Below are 21795 nucleotides of genomic sequence, written 5' to 3'. Positions count from 1 at the left end.
TGATTAGCAAATTTTCTTCTAACAGGATTCCTCTCCCCTTTTTATTTATTTTCTTCTCTCAGTTCTCCTGCCCTTTGTGTCACAACACACAGGCTCATTTTGTAGAGACACACAAACATGCAGAAGGGCTGTGGCAGCAAGTTTCCATTTCATTTCTGAATGTCTGGGGCTGCTCACCTCTTGCCTCCAGAAAACAAGGGCCTGTTCCTTCTCTCAAAAATTGTTTTAGAGCTCTTCCAACTTTCTGAAGAAGTCCAGTGACTCTATCTACACGCTGCTAAGATTCTGTATCTTTTTCCATATATATACACTTTTCAGATATATACATTCAGCTACTAGTTTAAAATTGGCAGTGAAGAAAAATGGTGTAGATTACTTCACATGTGCATTCTAACGGTCTGTCCCAACAGAAACCTACATTTGCACTTTTATCTTAAAGTATGGCAGAAATTGATGCAATAGCTACAGTTATCAACTTACAAAACTGCTAAACCGCTTCCTTAAATTTGTTCAAGAGAGCTCTAACATAGGGGACTGGGAGTCAGCTTCAGTTGTACATTTCAAAAAGCTGCATACAAAAAAAAAAAATCAATACTTTAAGTTAATGTATCATCGTTTTTATTTTTTAAACAGAAAATCACTATCAAACCTTACAATATACATCTGAGCATGACAGATTGACTGGAACACCAAAAACGTCATTATTCAGTGGTGGCATGAATAGGAATAGGCCGCCTACCGTGCCCTCCAGGAGGGCAAACAGGCCACGCTTCTCTCAGCATCTCTGTAATTATCCCTGGAAATGACTGCCAAGTTCGGGATCTGAGTCACCTCTAGGAAATAAGATACTAGGCTAATTTTGGATACCTTGGAGGAAAGAAAAAAACTGCAAAGGAAGAGGCGGAACAGTTGAAGTTTCTTTAATTTTTCAATTAGAGACATAGTGGAAAAATCTCAGGAAGTTTGGGTTATGCTAGATCACCAGAAAAAGAACAGAACTACATCCATCACAGAAGACATTTTTAAACAAAGAACAGCATCCAAACAGGCTGTGTTCCCTACGTGCTTACCTCAGGCTCCAGTACGACAAGAAATTCATACCCCTGACTCATTAAAAAAGTCACCCAACAACAGATTCTGCCTTAATTACTGAAAAAATGGAGTACACAGAGCTATTAATCTGAATTATTTAGCTTTCATTACAATTAAACCTCAAAATAGCACCTGACTTTTTAGCAGGGCAGATGTAATTACTTTTTGCTACACAACGATCCTATTCCAAAATGAGCAAAGCAAACTGTACTAACCACAAATTGCTGATGAGATCCTCACGACTGTGTAAGAGATGCTACAATGCATACCCAAATCAGAGGGCGGGTGGAAACTTTATTCCTACAGAAGCCCCACCTAGAGACACCCGGCATCCTGCCAGCCAAAACACGCAGTCTGGTGACACAATGCGTCTGGAACGTTTTATTTAAGGCGTAAGAATCTTACAGTATTAGCTGAACCCTTCCAGCAGTACCTAACTCTCTGACATTAACTGCAAAAATACTGTCAGTGCAACTGCAGAGTCACAGCTAGACACCACTTGACCTGTGCTGGGGACTGCAGGACTCAGGCTCAGTTTGCAGCTGCATCAGGTTGAGGTTGTGGCATCTGCTCCTTCTCTACAGGTCTCCCTCACCAAAGCTGGAGATATTTAGATGATGCAGAAGCTCCTGTCAAACTTCACCTGCTAGTACCAAACGACAGAAGGTGACTGTTGAAAACGTCAAACGTAAACCCTCCAAAGCATTCACCCATCTTTTCTCCCTCCTCTCTCAGCTCTGAAATGTTCACAGATCCAGACAGACCCATCGCTCACAAGCTTGAAAAGGCTTTAATTGTAATCAGCAACACAGAGTTTCAGGATAGTGGCTCTATCTCATATTGCCCAGCATTCATCTAGACTACATGCTCTGTGATCTGCACACCAGATCCCAAGCAGGTGTGAAGTTGCAGCACTAGTACATATTCATCCAGGAAGTATTATGCCCATAAGGGAAGTGATTTTAGAGTATTCAGGAATGTATTACAGGAGTAAAAAACACCCACCCACCACCACACAGAACTATAACTATGGGCATTTTCTCAATTTGCTTTTTCCAGTCTTGGAATTCAGCTGCCCAGACCTATCCCTCTGGGCCTAGAAGGAGCAAAGCAGCTCCCTGGGTTACAGAACTCAAAGCTCCAGCACCTTTTCTGTGCTCAGAGTATGAAGAAATACTGGGAACTCCAGGTAACCTTAGATCTACAGGTCTTTTGTCTTCAAAACAGACACATACATATTTAGATTGGTTCTAAATATGCACAAGCACAGCACTTCAGAATAAGGGGGCAGGATACTGCAATGGTAGCAGAACAAGGGATGCCATCTTTGCTATTTAGCATGGTACTGATGCAGAAGACTCACTTTAGCAGGTGCATGTTGCCCTCAACATCAGCAAGTTCAAAATACAGGCACTGGAGTCTTACTTAGCATGTAAGACAAACTTCCTTAAGTTTGTGCACATGTTAAAGGTTGCTCTGCACTTTTTTCAGTTTGACCCATTTCCTAAAACTGTAGGGGATCGTTTTATAGCGTTAGGTACAGTCTGACACTAACGGGATCGACGGGACTTCAGGCTGCTGTTACAAGGAACAATGAAACCATGCAGGAGCTGCACTGGTGTCATTCTACTTGGATGATGCACATGAAGAACAAACTGTCAGAAGTAATTAGTTCTAGCTCAGCCAACTTAAGGAACAAGTTTCAATACAGTGCTACAAAAAGGAGTGCAAGAATGAAGAACATCTCCATGTTTAAGTACTTCACTATGAACAGTTTGGAAATCTATGGATCCAGTACGGTGCCACATTGTGCGAGTCTCTACACCTGGCTGCTACAGATCTGGTGAAGTTTCACCGGGTCACCTGCAAGGAGGGGCCTTGGTTTAGGACACACAGCACAAAAGGCCCAGAGGAATCTTCATTTGCTGTTCAGGTGAAGCTTTCTAGCATTGGATGGAATAGTTTTGTGGTAGACATTGTCTACAACAGTGCATGCTCTCAACTTGCAAATCCAGAGCCCCTGCTGGGTTGCCTCGCACAGCCTCAGCCTGCAGAGATCACCTGAAGCCATCAGACATTTAAACTCTAAGAGCAGGAAAATAAGGGAGTAAAAGACACTAAATGTATGCTGTTATTAGGATTAGGGATTGAAACAGATTAAACAGATTAAAACAGTACACAAGGAATTACCTAATACCCGGAAGATGAGAAGCCAGAAGTTGCAAAGGCTGATAAATAAATAAATAAATCCTGTAGATACATTAAATCTTGAAGCAAAGATATGATCGGGTTTGTCTACAGCTGTCAGTGCAGATCTGTTCTAGTAACTGAAGTCTGTTCCAGTAAGCCAGTAGCTTAAGACTTCATTTGATGCATCTTTGCAGGAGGTGAACAGTATCAAGTTTTGGTTTTAATCATTTTAAGGAATATTAAGTAAGATTATCTTCATGTTTCAAACACATAATGCTCAGAGAATGAGACTAAAATAATCAGCTTACTGGGGAGATCTGCTTCTCTGTGAAACACCTGCCAGAAAACAAGGACTTTAAGATAACAATGGCTTAGTTTTCTTAGCAGTCACGAGATTCTGTGTCATCTCAAAATCTTGCCTCTGGCATTCCCCTTGTTACTTACAGAAGCAGCCCTGCTTTCTCCTTGCCCATCAGGACATTGTTAAGAGATGATAATACTGAAGTTTGCCGTTCTCTTTCATGAAATGCCCTGGAAGTCTAGCTTTCAAACACGAGATCTGCTACAACGTGAGCTGGGCTAAAGATCCAACTTTTCCAGCCAGTTATTCCTAGGCTTCCCAAGTCAATCATTGCTCGAACAGCAACCTGATCTTATTTCAGGAGGCACAAACACTTCTCAGCCCAGTACCTTAAGCTGTGAGCTCCACAGAAAGCAAAGCTCCCTACGACAACCATCGTATGCCCCATTCTTCAGATCAGCACATGAGCTAAATGATTTTGATACCTTTCCCATCACTGTTTTTCAGTGATCTGTACCTTCTGCCATGGCAGGTTGTGGTGCTGCTTTTGCCCAAGCGTGCAGCAGATTCAGCCTGCTTCACATGCTGCATTTGAACAAAGCAAGACCGTGAAAAAGATTAAAATCTAAAAAGACTGGCTTTTCAAGCAAAAACGGAAAACACTGCTCATTCAGGCATAAAGAACTGGCAAGTACTGAAAGGGAGGCTCCTATTACATAGTGCAGATGAAAAACCTGAAAAACTACGGAGAGAGAAAACAGCAGATAGCAGGAAGTTAAGGGAGGCTACACTCCAAGCTATATCCGAGGAGCCTTCTCAAGATTTTGGGGAGACCAAAGGCTTTCAAGTCTAAAACTCTGGCACCGAACTCTGACTGGATATACAAACCTAGGAGTCACCTACACTGCCTTAAGCATTTCCCAAACCGACTCATATTTCACCCGCAAGCCCTAACAGCGTTCCTCTGTGCACAATCAGGAAAGCAGCTACCCTTATAGGCCCGAACAGCCACAACGAAACCCAATGAGATTCAGAGACCGGGTGGTATTTTGCTGGCATCCACGCGTTTCAATCCTGCAGGCTTTCCAGGAGCACAGCCAGCCCAGCACAATACAGCCTCAGGATCCTCAAAAGGCCAACTTTAAGAAGTTGCCTTTTTCTTCTTTTTTTTTTTTTTTTTTTTTTAATTAAATAAAAGCTTACTGATGAAATGTTTGCTCAGGAAGCAGAAGTCCAAGGTTCAATTCTCTCCTCAGCTTGTAATGAGCTTTAAAGTCTTATTCAATCACCCAGAAAAGAGCAGTAAGCACTAAGAAATCAAGCATTGTGAATACACCCACTCTTTTCCTCCTGGCACTACTATGCAAGTGAAGCAGCCCTTTTAACTGCTTCCCTCTTAAAGATTTCAGTGCTCCCAGCACACTGCAAGTCCCAAAGTTATCTCTACACCAGTATCAGCATCTTTCAGAAACCAATTACGTCATGAGGAAGAGAAGTTGTGCTGCATGTGTAGCAATGACACATTTTATTGTTCTCCTAAAAGGATAAATCCAAGGAAATGTATCTTGCAATGTGAAGGACAGCAAAGATATATAGCCTAGATAGTTGCAGAGCTTTTTTGTTTGGCAACAGAGACATTGTTGATTTAAAATCCAGGCTATTTAAAAGTTCAAAGTGCAGTCAGACGCTGCACCTGCAAACACAAGGTTTTCTGTTAGCATTTGCATTGTTTTCAAGTCTTCTCTGTTTAAAACAAATTCCCTTCTGTTGTTCCATGTGAAAGAGTTTAACAAATGGGAAAGGTTCAGAAATAGCTTTGGTTTTGTATTTCACCAGTTAACGTGGTGTTTGTGTATCTCAGGGTGAACTGGGCATAGATCCTGACTTCTCCATGTTCTCATCCCTAATGAACTCCTTCTGCAGAAATGCTGATGATGACACAAGGCAGCTCATCCTAGCAAGTGTCATGTGAAATCTACAGGGAAATGCAGGGAAGAGAAGTTTACTTTGTAGCTTCCACTTACTGTAGCAGGAGATCAGGAACCTAACGCTTGCTGCTGCATTTAACGTGCCTGGAGCTCCCAGCCTCACCCTCTGTTAGTTCCATTAACTGTTGCCACAACATAGAACAATTTTTAAGAAACAATTTTATTTTTAAATCATATTTTTCATTGTATGCTCTGATTTAATTGTAAGTATTTTTTCCCCAAAGTTTACAGCTACCGCATTAAGCATAGCTAAACATCCCTATTTATTAGGCTTGATACACTGGCACGCATCCCAGAACAATTTAAAGATATTTCATTGATAATCAAATGTATTTGCATTTTCAGATCCTGGTTCATATTTTACATTTCTCATTGCTGCATTTTTATATAATTATTCTCTTACTTTTTTTTCAGTGCATCATTGTTGCTGCGTTCATCAGCTACTGATTGCCTGCTGCTTCCATGAATTCATTTGGGTAGATGCCCACTTAAAATAACGTTTCAGAAGGGGAAAGTTAAAACTCACAATCCAGACCCAATGCATCTGATCAAGAGACTATCGCTGTTAGGACAAAGTTTATTGCATGACCCTCCTTGGTATAGCCACAGCAACAGAAAAAGCCAACTCGTTGAATTTTAACTTGAGAACAAGATGTTCCTGTTTCCCCTTCAAATACCGCTGGCAAATATACAGACTAGCAAAAGTAGCCTTTTAGCCCACTGCCACATACCCATCTCCCAGCCAAACACTCAGGCCTTTTCAGTGACAAAAAATGAAGGATTTTATCTTTTTTTTTTTCCAAGGCATTGCATCATTATTTCCTGAAATTGAAATATGAAGCAACAACGGTCTCAGATCACAGATAAGCATACTCCAAATTACAAACCGCTATGAGAATCTAACAGCATAAGCCTAATTCTGCTATTTCTGCATAAAAGCAGTATGCTTCTGGACGTGCTCTTATGTACACTTCCACAGTAAAAAAGCATGGCAGAAGATCGCCCTGAACTGAAGCAGATCACCTGTATTCATGATTTACACAACCTTGAGAAAAAAAAATCCTGTTCTGAAGTTTGTCTTTGGACTCTGTACACGTTGGGCTGATAACTTTGCACCCGACAATTAGCGAGGTGCTGAGGTCTTGCCCTACCTACAGTGCTGATACTTCACGTAGATGTTTGCCACTTTGCATCTGATTTCGGGACATGCACGTGTCAGAGATCGGCATTTTTCATCTTCAAGCACTGAAAGCCCACGTTTGGTGCAGCCTCAAACCAAGATACATATGGATCTGTATTTAAGTGGCAACTTTAAGCCAAGAAATTCAAGGCTGTTTCAACAGTTATGGAATAGCTTTATCCAAATAACTTACCCTTTGAAAAAAACGTTTATTACAATATTCCTCACCCTGCTGGAGCTATTTAACTTTCACGCTGTCTTCCTGGAACTGCAGCCTTGCCTTTTTACAGCCGAGTAGCCGCTCAGCACCACTAGCACTGCTAAGACAACACAGAAGCACACAGAAGTCCCAGAACTGGATGTGGTCTGTAGGACACGAATGGGAGCATCCCTGCCTTTTATACCAGGAACTGCCGAGCGATGTGCAGCCCTTGGGGATCGAGAGGCACTCCAGAAAGCGTGCGGGGGCGAGGGAATAGGGGAGCTTTCTAGGAACCAGCCGTGAAACCTCCCACTGACGTCAGCGGGGCTGGGGGCTCACCACGGCCTGACAGCAAAACCTCACAGGGAGAGAGGAGGGGGAGAAGAAGGCAAGGAGCAAAACTTGGCAAGCATCGGGACGGCTGGAGCTGGGGTTCCCCAGCAGAGTGTACGGGCAGGGGACCTGCCTGGCAGCGGTACCTTGTAGCTGGGCCGAGAGGGACTCCTGATGCTGCTGGTACTTGAGCGCCGTGGCCTCAGCCTTCCGCAGCTGGCTCTGCAGCTCGTAGTACAGCATGGCCCCGTAGATGAAGCCGAACACCACGGTCAAGAGCAGCAGGCTCTGGAAAATCCGCTTCTGTTTTCGGGAGCACATCCCGTTGCCCATGTCCCCCGGCGGGGTCCCGGGGGCCCCCCGCCCCTCACGGCTCAGCGGCGGGCGGCTGCAGGCGGCGGACGACGAGGCGGAGACATGGGAGGGAGGGAGGGAGGACCGGGAGGGGGGTGGAGGAGGGACAGAGGGGCCGGGAGGGCTCCTCAGCCCCGGGGCACCACCGTGGCGACACCCGGGCCGCTCTCCTCCTGCCGGCGGCCCCGGCGCGGCGAGGCGGAGCGGGGCCGCTGCCCCAGCCGCATGCTGCGGCCGCGGGGCTCGGAGGGGGCTGCGAGGGGCTGACCGGAGAGGACTGCCCCCGGCGGTGAGGCCGAGCTGAAGCGGGTCCGGGGATCCCCGGCTCCCCCTTTTTTCCTTCCTTCCTTGAAGCCGGCCCCGCCGCCGCCGCCACCCGAGGGGAACAAAGGCAGCTCCCCCGGCCCCTCACTTACGTGTCGCCGCCGCTGCCCCGCCGCAGCCGCCGCCGGTTCCCCGGAGGAAGTCCCGCTCCGGGCGCCGCCTCATTGGGCCCGGCCGCGGCTCTCTCCCCTCCCTTCGGGGAGGCAGCGGCTGAGCGCATTGGGTGCCCGCCGCGTCTGTCCGGCCCGCACGGGGCTTGCAGAGCCCGCAGCGACCCCTCTGAGGGGGCTAAGTGTGAGGGCTGTGGGTGCGAGAGGTCCCGCTTTAATATCCCAGAATCATTAGGGTTGGAAAAGAGCTCCAAGATCAGTTAGTCCAAGCATCCCCCAAGCACCGTCACCCACCGAACCGTGTCCCCAAGCACCACGTCCAACCTTCCCTCGACCACCCCCAGGGATGAGGACGCCACCACCTCCCTCAGCAACCTGTCCCCACGCCTGGCTGCTCTTCCTGAGGAGAAATGTCTCTGAATTTCCAGCCTGAACCTCCCCTGGTGCAACTTGAGGCCATTCCCTCTAGTCCTATCACCACTTACCTGTGAGAAGACACGACCCCCAGATCCGCACACCTCCCTTTCAGGTAGTTGCACAGAGCAATAAAGTCTCCCCTGAACCTCCTCCAGACTAAACGACCCCAATTCCCTTATTCACTCATACTTATTTCTCTTGGTCATCCCATTCCTTTATTTTTGTCCGCGGGCTGCTGTTTGCACCCAGGAGGTGCTGCCCTCGCCCTGCTTGGCCTTTTCCGTCGCCCAGAGTCTTGCTGAGGCCACTGCTGGATTTTGGGTCAGGTACACAGCATGGCTGTGCTAGGGCCCTGCTCCCAAATGCTGTTGTCATGCATAAAGAGGTGAGGAAAGTTTTATGGGATTCATCCCTCACCAGCATGATGTCAAGAGTTCTCTCTGCTATTGTATCTTATTAGAAAGAAAAAGAAAAACCTGCTTGTCTCAAGCTAAACTAGTGGCATTAACAAAAAATCAAAGGCGTACTCCAAAGTTCTTTTTCTGAACATATCCAACTCATTGATCTGTGTTTTTTTCACAGGCATTATTCTGGCCTTAAAAGAAAAACAACATAAAAGAGGTTTAAAACTTTGTTATTCAAATATTCTACATCTACCAGTACTAAATAGCAGTCGGTACAACAAGCTGGTATGACTTCTGTCTAGATGTATTTCAAATTTTTATTCATTGTCTTTTAATTTAACTGAATGCCTTGCTTTCTTAATTATAAGATAGGGGGCTTGTTCAAAGCTGAGAGGTAAGCACCCAGGAAGTGATTGTAATTGCTTTGAAATAGTGATGTTTTTAAAAAATTCATTTTCTTTTCCCTTGCCTTTAGGAAGCTTCCTGAAGCCCTCAAAGTTACATTTTCAAACTTTTGTTCAAAACCACAGGTGTTTCAAATTGCCTTATTTTCATTCAGTATCCATTACTTTCACAAAGTAGTCATGGTAGGCTTATTAATATCATCACGCAGAATCCAAATCCAGCTCCCTTTCCTCCCCAAGAGTCCTTCAGAGATGTCCTGTGCATTGTTGCTTTACCTGGCTCATCAGGATGAGCTGTGATGTAGCATGAGACACTTTTTTATCTTGGGACTGAGGCTTTGAAATCACTGAAAGTGATTTATACTTCAGTCTTGCAGTTATTCAAGTTGCTGAACTTCTTGTGTGTCCATCTGTTGCCTGCATTACCTTTTATAAAACCAGTCTATGCCTTTAGTTTTGATGACTTTGTGCTGAAGAACAATTAATTGTTTAACCAGCTACAACATGTGAATGCATTTGTCACTTTTGGTAATCATTATGGGTTTATACTCATTGAATAGACATCATAAATTTAAGAGGACACTGAATTAACATCATTATTTAAAACCTATTCCAAACACATGTAATTGTTATGGTAAATCTAATTTATCTGCTTGTAGAAATTGGCAATATCATTAACAAATGCTGAGAAGGAAAGGAAATGAGTCTCTGTCTCTTTTGCTTAATCAAATATTACCTACATTCAGTAATAGCTAGTTACATCTCATCTTCAGCTCATGTAAATTGTGATTGTTCATGAGCAAACCAATTAGTTAAAATAAGTAATTTATTGGGAGCAAGGGACAATTATGTGAAGCTATTACGCAAATTTGAATTGAAAGTCTCAATATAGAAAGGTTTGGACCTAAAAAAGACTGTAATATATTAAAAAAATATATTTAAAGTAGTAGCTAGGAGAGGAATATTACTTTGATTAATTACTGAGTAAGTTCTTGATGCAATCAGGAAAGAAGAGGGATAGGTCCTTTCTGAGCCATGTTGTACCATAGGAAGCACACTCAAAGGTTACAACAGGGAATTCATAAGCTGACATTTATACAGTTTTTTTCATGAATGATCCAATGAACACAGCAGTTAAATAGAGCGGACAGCAGATTTTATATGTATATATATATAAACCTACCAGTTAATGGATCAGGGATCCAAAGTTGTGGAAATGTACAGTGAAGGTTGTCCTATACAACTCACAGCCCAGTCATTTGGTTGCCAAAAGTTAAGGAATGTCCTGGCAAGGCATATGTTATTACCTCTCCAGCTACAAAGTACATTCCAACTGCAGATGTTTAGGCAAGAATGACCTTTTTGTCCTGTGACTGAAGCTCACTAATGCATACAAAGTTCGTTTTAACACACAGTGTCATTTATTAGTGGCCAGGAACTGAAGAAATAAAAAGGTTGGACTTCATGAGGTGAATGCTCCTGGTAAAATTGAACTTATCTTTGCCTGAGGTCATAGGCTGTGGCGTTAGGGGAAGTCACTTAAACCTGGCTTTTGATAGCTGACCTTTCATCTGCTTTTGTATGAGTTTCCAGCTTATGTAATCAGTTGAACTCTGTTGACTGATGTCCTAATTTGAGGTGAAGACAAGCAGGGCTGTGTTTCAGTATAGAAAGTGCTGTGCTCCTTAATCTGAAAATAATAATAATATTAATAATAATAAATATCAAAAATAAGGTATCCCAAACTGGAAACTCAGCACAGTTTTGACATTTGCTTTCTGGACCTTGGTTCTGGCTGTAGAATAACAGATGACTGACTTCTACCTCTTGGATACAAACGAAGATGCATTTTTCTAAACCACTTAGCAGTCATGATAAGAATGGGGATAAAACACCAATCAGAAATTCTGTGTAGGTGCAGAGTAAAATTAAAACAGCGTGCTGTGCTGAGGTGAGAAAATGTGGTTACTAGTGCGGATGAATACGGAGGACACGCTCAGACCTTGAGCATCTTGTTTCTGGTGCTTCATGACTCAAACAGCCTTGTCGCTTTAGTGGCTCCAAAACATTACCCTTGTAAATAATTAACGCAGGGGAGCAGATGCATTAAAATGTGCACTTGTTGCAAGAGGACAAGGAATTAGCAGAACTGTTCGGAGCCACAGATGCATTGGCAGCACGACACGTCTAGGGCACGCTGGAAACTGCCTTGCCCTGCTTGACTTGGAAGCACAGGAATTTGAGCCAGCCCTTTGCTGCAATCCCCAGAAAAAGCTCCTCACACCATTATATGCCCCATTGTTCTCAAGATGACAGCGTAAAAAATATTCACTAGTAACAGCTTAAAGCAAATATTAGGATCCCAAATCAGTTAGATACCAATTGTTGAATCAGTAATCAACTTTAAACAATCGCCTGATGATCCCCCTTACAAGAAACTTGCAGTTGGAGAGTGCTGCGATTCCTGACAGCTGGCATTTTACAAAGCAAAGAAAATAATATTTGAGTGCTGCTGATAATATGAATGTTTGTGTGATTAAGGGGATGACATTTGAGTTGTTAGCCCCCTCCTGACAGCAAGGAACAGAAGCGCTCTGAGGCAGGGATGTGTGCGGTTTGGTTCCGCGTTTTGTTTGTTCTACAGATCAGCCTGAACCACTAAGTGAAATGCAAACAATGATAATGTGCAGCCTGACTCATGCAGGTGGATGTGTTTTGCAGGAAGAGCGACCGCATATAAGCGATTAGGGTCTGAGCCTTCGGTGAGGTGTGAACAGCCGGGGAGAGTCCAACCTGGGGGAGCACTGCGCAAACGGGAGAACAGCTGGGGTACGGCAGCCTGCTGGGGCTTCTGTGTCATAGGGTTTTAGGTTGGGGAATCCTGATTCCTACTCAAAAAAGTCCAAGAGGGAAGTGGGCGTCCCAGTTTTATCAAAAGACAGCATTTGGACTCTTTTGTGAGTTAGAGGAAAATGTAGGACTTGGGAACATCGACTACAGACGTTGTTTTTTCTGACACACGGAGTAATCCCCAGTGATTTCATTTTCCTGGTGCATTTCCCATCGGGCTAGCCAGGCTGGAGGCCATGGCAGATGGAAGTGTAAATAATCCAGTGAATTTTGATGTATTCCATCCACCGTTTTTTTCAGTCTTGTCAGATGAGTCCATTTTTTTTTCCCAGTCTTCTGGTTTTCCAGCACCTGAATAAAAGCCAGCTTCTGATAGCCAACGGCCATGAAACTGACCTGCTAGGAAAGGGAAATCTCATTTTCATGATTGTTTCCATTAACATGTCACCGCGAGATAAAGACAGTGACTGATGAACTAATGTACATTTCACTGATGTTTATATCTGTGATATCTTTGGGATTTTTTAAGGACCTGAAATGGGACTTGCAAGGGAGTTTGGAAGGGACTGCTTACTTTCTAGCGTTAATGCAGGGAGAGAAAACAAGCAGTCTGGAATCTATTTACAAAATCTGCAGAAATGTAGATAAAGAACTTTAAATAAGACTAAACTGCAGTCAGAATTTACCAGCCATGTTCACATTCTTTTTCATGTTCACAGGGCTGCCTTTTCCATTAGTGAGAGTACCTTGGCCTTCCACACTCAGAAATAGAAGCTGTTTTTCCAGTCAGTTTCGGGGTTATCCGTGGATTGAAGTTTTATTTTAGTTTTAGTCAGCTTGCTTCTAGCTTTTGTGCTGCTCAAATGCACCAGAAAAATGCACACAGTCTTTTCTCTTAATTTACATCAAAACCTGATTCATTTGTTGTGTTTCGGGAAATTTTGCAATTCATCTGATTTATTTTTTTTTTCCCCTAGTCTTTAGGACTTCTTTTTTTTTTTTTTTTTTTTTTTTTTGTGGAAGTGTTTCCCTTGCTGGTAGCTCAGATGGCTTTGAAGAATTCCTCATGGAACTCTGATGGAATTTGGGTGAAATTCTGCCTTACCACATGAGCTGCTGGAGGTTTAGCCTCAGTCCCAGTGTCCAGGCAGCTCATTGCACATGCCTGGACACCTTAAGGGATACGACGAGCCTGGTCAAATATATCGTCAATCTATCAAACCAGTCAATAAATAATATTTCCTTTCCTGAGTGTGCTCCGTTCAAGGGCTTTGTATTCCCAAGTTTCAAAGGGCTTTGTGCAGGACTCTCCCCCTGCTGGCATTTACCAGGAGATAAATACCTGCGTGCAGCTCTCAGCTGCTGCCACAGCACTTTTCCTTGCAGCTTTCCCAGTCTGCCCAGTTTGTCAGGCTGTCTGGGATAATGGGAATTCGTGTAGAGGTCAGCTTTATTCTGCATGCACCCATAAGTGAGGTGCGCAAAGCAAGGAACTTCCAAGAACCTTTTATATGAGGGTGGTCCTGACAGTTAATGGTTATGCAGTAAGTTTCTTGAATTGGTGTAGAAATGACATTGGAAATTGATCTTTTTGTCCATGAAAAGGAATAGCTCGTCTTTTTGGCTTAGATCCGTGCAGCACTGTAAGCTCAGGAAAAAAGATCCCAGGAGCTGTTTGTTTTTGAGGTTATTAAAACCGGTGAGCTCAGGGGCTGGAAATGCTGCAAAAACAAAAGGAGAGACCTGGAGCAAAGCGAGGGAAATAAATCTGCGGGCGGAGAGAAGAATCCCAGAGACTCGGTGCCACCTAGTGGGGGCTCTCAAAAGGTTCAGCAGAAAGCCAGGCTGCTGCTTTGCACCCTAAAAAAGCCACAGAGGTGTCAGGCCACGAAATAAAGGCATCATTGGGGAGGATCTGGGTGCTGAGCAGCATCAATAAGCGAGGCAGGGAGCGAGTGAGATGAAGGCAACAGCTGGCGGGCCATGTGTGGGGGAAAGAAGTAAAGTTAATTAAAAGTCTGATAGAGCTCAGCTGTGAGGGGACTTGTGTCTTTTCGAGTTAGCTGACAAAAGAGCTCCTCACAGTGAAGAGGAGCTCCTTGTGATGCAGCCCAGTGAATGTACAGCTCCGTGTCATCAGCCAGAGACATGGGCTGGTGTGCATGTGTGTGATTTATTAATCATAATCTGCCTGTAAGTGCTTTGGGGCAATGGAGCTCATAAAGTTTTACAAGCATTTACGCAGTGCATTTACACGGTGAATGAAGAAGTGCCATAGCTGCTATTATATGAAATTACTGCCTAATCAATAATGAGCCTTCAGAGTAAAATCTACTCATTTATGTTATCAGACCTTCTGATGCCCTGGCCGTGATGATGGACAGCTTCTAAGAAGCATCAGGACCAGCCCAGTGTGAGACTTTTTTATTTTTCATTTGCTTTTCTCATGAAATGAGGACGCTGTACTCAGCTCAGGGGGGGTGTTTGTGTGTAGTTCTCCCTAAAGCCTTGCAATTCACGGGCTGATTGCAGCAAGCTTATCATGGGATGATAATCTCAGATATTGCATTCCTGAAAGTTCACACAGATAGGTGGCTGGGTAGAGCAGTGAGGGAAAGGCTGGAACGAGGTATCAACTAGCATCGAGTAATATGGAAATGCTTTGTAAATATGGGGAGAACAGGAAAAGCTGCATTTAGTTGTCACAGTCAATGGTAAAATGCCAGACTTTTAAAGATAAGCTTCTATTGGAGCTATTTGTTTATGCAAAAGTAACAGAAAACTGGTAGTGAAGCAGGCATGTGAGCAGGAACAGGGTGTTAAGCAGCGTCAGTGGTTTCTCTACTGATGTCCACTCTCTGAAGTGGAATCCCCTTGCAGCAGTACAGTCATCACTGCACCCCAGCACACTGCCTGGTGCCACGGCACCGTTTAATACAGCAAAAGTTCTTGGCTGGAATGCATTTATATCCTTGGCAGAAACCCAGGGACAGCGCTTGTCTTCTCTAGGTTTCTCATGCAGTTTTATAGTAGAATATCCTAGTATTCTGGGAAAACATTCTGGCTATTTTCTACTCATCCTATTTTAAACATGAGATCCTAACCTTGTCTCCGGGTGAAGGTTCAGAACTACAATATGTTGCTGCCAGCAGACCGAGGAACTGATGGTCCCTCCAGAAGGTGCCCTGTAAATTAGAGGGGGTGGCAATTTTTACAGGTCCTAGGAAGAGCAAAGTGGGATGGAATGAGCTTCCTATCTCTGTGCTGCCCTGGGCACATGAGGTTTTACCGGCATGTTATTTCTAGCTTGCTGTTGTTTATTATCTACTCTTCAAAAGGAATCTCCCTTTCAAACTGAGCCCCACAGAAGTTCCTGTGTTTAAAAATAGCCACCATAAAGAGCTCGGATTCTTGTTTTGGCTTTTCTTCTTACATATTGCATGACTGAAGAAAAAGCTTAAGCATTCAGGGAGGAAGTGACACAGACACATTGCTTGTGATGAGAGCACAAAGCAAATGGAAAACAGAAAACAGAAATTTGGCAGAAACAGTGAGGAAGATTAAAGTACATCTGGAGCAGAGCTGTTTTGCTCCAAGGGGTTAAATATCCAAAGCAACTGGAAATCAAAAAATGTCATTTGATATTTTAGCAATCAAACATCAGCAATGAGGAGAGGGAATTGCCAGATTTTGGTAAAATAATATTTCATTATGGTCAGCTTTCTGCAGTGACTCAGGTTAACTTCCTGCTTGCTTAGAATTAACTGGTTTTATCTGAAAAGTGCTTCAAAGAAGGGAGGGGGCTGTTGCAACATGGCTTTAGCATTCATACAGTACATGCAGAATGAACGTGCTCTCAGGAAGCTGATGTATTTCTCCACTTCCAGACAGCAGAAATCTGAAATCCAAATCTGAAAGTAACAAGTCAAATAATTCCTGACCTCATACCCCTAAGAATGGTTGATATAAAGTGTGATTCCTAATCAAATCAAATATGCACGCATATCTATCAATGATCTTCACCTCTCAGAAGAGGAGCATACTCTGAGATGTGTATTATGTACATAAAACAAAGACTAGAATTCCTTTGGATAGCTTTCTGGGGTGACATACTGGTTCTGTTATATTCAACATCAGATTGTTGAATATCACAAACTTCAGATTTTGCCTTTTCTTTCTTTTGACTTCACAATTCAATACGTGATTCCTTTGTTTTGACTTGACTTACAACCTAATGCATGACTAATGCTGATAGGCAGAGATAAAACTTCCTGTTAGAATAAATCCCAAGAAACTCCAGTAATTTTATTGTCAATTTGGACTCACACCAATGTTACACTGGAGAATTTTTTCATCTTTATTTCCATAGTAAAAGTAAGAGGCCCCAGCTGAAACACGACAGCCAAGCTGCAATTTGGAACAGTTTAGGTCCAGAGCTAGACCTGTATTATGCAGTCTGAATCTTTTTCTAATTAAAATACACTTGATCTGCTGTTACTGACTTGAAGAGCTTTTGAAGTCAGGCTCTTACTTTTTCACTTTTGCTATTTCGAGTGAAGAGGATTGTCTTTGCTTTGGGAAATATAAATGAAGTTTGGTTAGTAGATTATGGTAACCATAGACTAGGTCACATTGTAAGATTTTTACCCATCCTTAATTTGTTCATCCTGAAAACAGGGAATTTTTACATTTATCACAATGGTATTCTGAGAGATGTTTCAGAGTGGGCTTACTGAACTTTCTGTCTTTTTTTCCTTGGGTCAGTGTACTCTGTCTTTTAGGGCTCTGTGTTCATGTGCTTCAGCACAAATACTGAGACTAGTTCAAGAGGTAGGTTTTATATTATTTTCTGAAGACATGAAGCCTCAGGATTAGTAAGGATCTCTCATCCTCCTTATCCATCACTTACATGCAAATATGCGAACATTTTTTTAATAAACATGAAATGTACATGGACTGGCCTGAAACAAAGAAATTTTTTTTCATGGAAAATTAATTTCTACTCTGAGTGGAAACCCAAGCAAATATATTACATTATCTGATTTGTGTGTGATGCTACGCACAACTGATAACGTCAGGGTTCACAGAAGCTGGATGACACCCTGTAATGTCACTTTTGGGGAAAACAGTTGTCCCAAAAGAGCAGAATTTGCTTAAAGTTGATGTTTGGGCTATTAACTACCTCTCAGGCAAGCTAGTACTCCCACAAAGTTCCAGCTTTATGAATATTGACCTGTAAACTTCAGAGGGTTGTAGAGTGCTGTGTGTGACTACATGAGCACATTCAAAAGCTACAGCATCTGCAGGTTGTTATGCTTGGTGCTGTTGGAGGACCAAAGCACAGCTGGACACACGGACACCTTGCTGCGGAGTAAGATCTTTGGCTGCCCTAAAAAGGAAGACATGGAAGAAATGGCACTTAGTTGAATGAGAAGCAGTAAAGAAAAAAACACATAGACATCATTTACCTCCTAAGGCACAAGTAGAGCACCTTCGGAAGATAAACCTGTAAGTGCCCCATATTTTTATTTAAAGCAGAATTTCTTCTGGTAGTAATAAACACTTTTGAAGGTGCCAAAGCTGTCATCACTCATCAAAACTTTGCGATGCAAGCATTTAAAAACCTGCAGAGTGTATTCCAATTGGTTGGTGCTTGCCCAGATTTTATGTCAAGACTGCAAAGCCACAGACTGATGATAATAGTTTTTTTATTTTTTACTCACAAAGGAAATCATGCAATTAAACATATAGCAGTCCTGTAGAGTAGGAAACTTCACCCAAGAGATCTGATCGTATGCCTTGAAATCACTGGAAATCTTTTCAGTACTGCCAGAGCCCCAGACCCTCTGTTTATAAAAGAGATCCAGAACACACATCCAAGCTTTCTGTCCTGTTTCTGTGCCATAGTGCTTTGTTGGGACACAAGTTAATTTCCTTTGAATTCAAATTCTCCTTGACTACAAGAAACATTGACTGGGATCCTGCCTTTAAAAACAAAAGAGTAAATTAGCCTCTACGCTCAATCACAGACTGTTAGGGCTTTGTTATCTGAGCTGCTTTTGACATAAAGATCTCCTCATATGCAGAAAAAAATTAAAAAAGAGCATTCAAAAGAGCACATTTGTCAAAGCTCTGTTCCTGAGATGGAGGGATAAGCCTTGTCAGTCAGCAGCATGATGTACAGACAAAAATTACCTGAGAGGTGGGAGGTGCAGGCTACAGAGCCCTCTTTGGATCAGGGCAAGAGAGAATTCACTGCTGGCATCTGCACGCTTTGTTGGTGTCCTAACTCCTGGGCTTCTGACTGTTTTGGAGACCAGCTTGAAAAGTCTTGATGTCATCCAAAGCCAGATGGGAATTGTACTGTAAATCTCCAGTTTTGCAGGCAGGAGGAGAGTTTCTCACTTCAAATAATAAGCTGTTTTTACAGAAACTACCCATTAGGAATGTACTACTGCCAATTTAAGTTGTTTTCCGTTGTACCTAAAGATTTGAGTATGGCAAAAATATTTTCTGATGTTATACTCTGGATATACTGCTTCTCTGCACAATAGCTTATAAATACCTTCTGCCTTGAAGTTTAAGCTGACTTAGAGGCCGTATTGACCCCTGAGACCAAGGTCCTGTTGTTGAACCCAACTTGGAAAAGGGATTACAAAATAAAGGGTATGACCACTTCATTGTGGACATCGTAAATGGGCATTAAGAGATTTAACTTGTATGTCTCCATCACTAGAGTCTGTCTAGCAGAGGGCTATAATGTTGATCCTACTGAAAAGACACGGATGATGGAGGAGACAAAAGGAGAAGCAAACAGGCTAACTGCTGATACCGAGTTTCTTAGTAAGTTTTTTAATGGGGAGAACACCCCAAAAGTATCCTTCTCCAGCTTCCCCAGTGTCTTATTTCCTATGTTCCTTCTAGAACACAGTCTGGAGAAATGCCACCTATGTAGGGCCTTATTGCATGCTTCAGATACATCAGCAAGGAGCTTTCCCATGCCTTTTCATCCACCTGGACTGAGAGGTGTATAGCCTGTAACATCATCTCTTCATGACAATAAGCACCACAAAAGTAAATGACACATATAAATATACTTATGGCAGTGTTTGCAGAAACAAATAAATAATAATAATAATAATAATAAGTTGGGTTCTTAGTGACCTCTCAGATGCTGAATAATGACTGCTTTGAGGTGAGTAAGTAATCCTTCTTGAGGGTTTCCAACAAAATGTGACTTCATGTTTCAAGACGTGGCAGTGAATGGAGGCCTCTGTATGCAAAGCCACTGCACCCGCGATGTTGTGCCTGTGAGAAAATGTTTTAATGAGACAAGAAACACTCGCTAAAGTACAGCCATGTAATACATTAAAACGGAGCAGTATATTTGTTAGCCAATTTTAACACCTTGTAATGAGAATATATAGTGACAGAAATATTTCTTACAAGTACAGCCTGGTGGTAAAGTGCTGAAATGTTCTGGCTCCCAATTAGCATGGTACAATCCTACTTTCTATTAGCTATGTATGCTGTCACGATGGGTTGGTTGCTCTTCAGACCCTCAGGTGTGGTTCAAATATTAATTTTTATGTCATGTTTATTCAATACAGTATGTGGATGACATTGAATTTATCAGCAGAAGCAGAGCATCCCTGGGCACTATGGTAGGAACTGCTCTGATTCGTGGTGCTGCTCTCTGACAGGAGGTGTTTGCCCTTAGCTCTGATTCCTGCCCTTCAGGCCTCTGAGCTGGAGCCAGCACAAGATTCCTCCTTCATCTCCTTTCTTCTCCTTCAGTATTGTTAGATCTTTAACTCTGACTGTTTAAAATTTCTCTGTGATTCCTCAACAGAAATAGCGTGTGTTCTGCTTTCATTTATCGCCGTGAGGAACGTTCTGCGAGGGTCAAGCAAAACACTGCTTTGTGTGACCGTTCACTCTGCGATGTCTCAGACCTTCACACAAGCTGGAGGCCTTGGGTGTTGTTCCCGTGGGCTACAGAAGAAGCAGGGACAAACAACACAGATGTCCTTTAAGCACAAACTCTAGTTCAGGGAGAGTGTTCAGTAACCTTGCTGCAGATGATGCCCTAGGCCTCCAGTGTCTGTCCACCAGATGGCACCAAGTCACTGATGCTTATAAAATCCCCTGACTTCCCTGTGCCTTGGTTGTGATAGGCACTAACACTGGCTGTGTGAGCCTCAGGGAGTGGTTGAACTGAGCCAGGTGTGCTTCGGCTTTATCTTTGTCTCCCTTTTCCCTGGCAGTACTTAAGTCCTCTGAGAGCTAAAGCACTCAGGTTAAGATTGCAGACTTAATTCCCATTGCCCTTCCACGAGGTGACTACAGAGATTGAAATAAACCCCAAACATTCAAAGTTCCTGAAAGCAAGAGTGGAAAGCCAGTGGAAAGCCAGCACTCATCAACCCACCCCTGGCTTGGGGGAGGTTTCCTACAGAGCTGTAGCTGAATGGGTCCTGCTGGCTGCATGGAGCCACCGTGGTTGGCTTTGTTCCCCTCTGCACCGTGCGGTGCCTTATACCAGGGGTATAAGAAATGTTTGCCAGCTCTTGGGAAAGGAGCTGCAACGTCCTGTAATACGTTTGGGCTTTTATTCTGGCCTGGTCTGTTTCTCACAGCTTCAGTAAAAATTCTGGTTTTAAAAGTACTTCTGGTTTCTACTGGCTTGAGCTGGCTTTGTGTGTTTGGAGATGGATTAATAGGTGCACTGTCGCCAAGGCATACTGTCTTCAGGGTGTGACCACCTGGGACATGCTTAAATAAAACAGGATTTTTGTTTGTTTTGATCTTATTATCTGCATCGGGCAGATTCTGGCACTTTGCTTGGGCAGTGTGACTGAAGAGGTTCGCTACCTGAAGCAACAGCATTTCACCCTCTACAAATACTGTAAATACTGTATCGACACTCCTCTTCCACTTGGCTTGAGAGTGGATTCTGTCCAAAAGAAATAAAAGCTGGCTGGGGCCACCTGTGCTCATGTCCTCTGTAGTATTTCGGAGCCAATAAAAAGATGAAGAATAGTAAATAGAAAAAATAAAATAAAATCCTTCCCCAGTTGGTGGAGATTTCATCACAGAGTTCAAAGACGTTCGCTATGTCACTAAATAAGAAACTATAGCTGTATGTTAATGTTCATCTACAATTTCCATCAGCTGATACATCTTCATGTCTCAGTTGCATGCCCTTTACTACCTGAAAACAAACAAACAAACAAACAAAAACCAACCAAACAAAAAAACACCTTATAGGACACTGGCACAAGCCTCAAGATACCTGCTCTGAGCATCTTCTCTCTGCTCCAAGCATCTTGTCTCTGCTTCTGCTTTACTTCGGACATGCTACACAAATGCCTTTTTCCTCTCTGTAAATTAGTGTGGTCATTCTCTTCTTCCCATATGTTTATTTATACTTTAAAGATTTTATCACAATGTGTTTTTTCACAATTTAACTCATCGCTGTGGCTATCCCTAGATATTAATACAATACTTGAATGCTATTATTTTTTATTGATTTTTTTTTCCCTGTCCATAATTTACTAATAAGACTCAGGAAACTTTTCCAGAACTTTAAGGCAGCCTTTGCCAAAGGGTTGTAAAATGTTTTTGAGATTGCCAGGATGAACAT

The 21795-nt window shown here is 43.0% G+C and overlaps 1 protein-coding gene across 3 annotated transcripts in view; it reads right to left on the bottom strand.

Annotated features, from left to right (window-relative positions):
* Positions 1–8257, bottom strand: part of GOLIM4 (golgi integral membrane protein 4) — a 32506-nt gene extending 24249 nt beyond the window's left edge. Inside the window, exon 1 of one of the 3 annotated variants that reach the window (XM_082767539.1) lies at positions 7433–8257. In XM_082767539.1, the coding sequence (XP_082623665.1) occupies positions 7433–7619 (187 nt within the window). In that variant the 5' untranslated portion in view covers positions 7620–8257. Of the gene's footprint in view, positions 1–6944; positions 6979–7432 lie in introns of those variants that run through there. The other 2 variants (XM_082767540.1, XM_082767541.1) reach the window with 2 other exon arrangements.
* Positions 8258–21795: the final 13538 nt, after the last annotated feature.

The sequence above is a fragment of the Aythya marila genome, assembly GCF_965140915.1.
Source record: "Aythya marila genome assembly, chromosome: 9".
NCBI classification, from domain to species: Eukaryota; Metazoa; Chordata; class Aves; order Anseriformes; family Anatidae; genus Aythya; species Aythya marila.
Note: the sequence above shows the minus strand (reverse complement) of the source record. Positions and strands in the feature narration are given on the sequence as shown.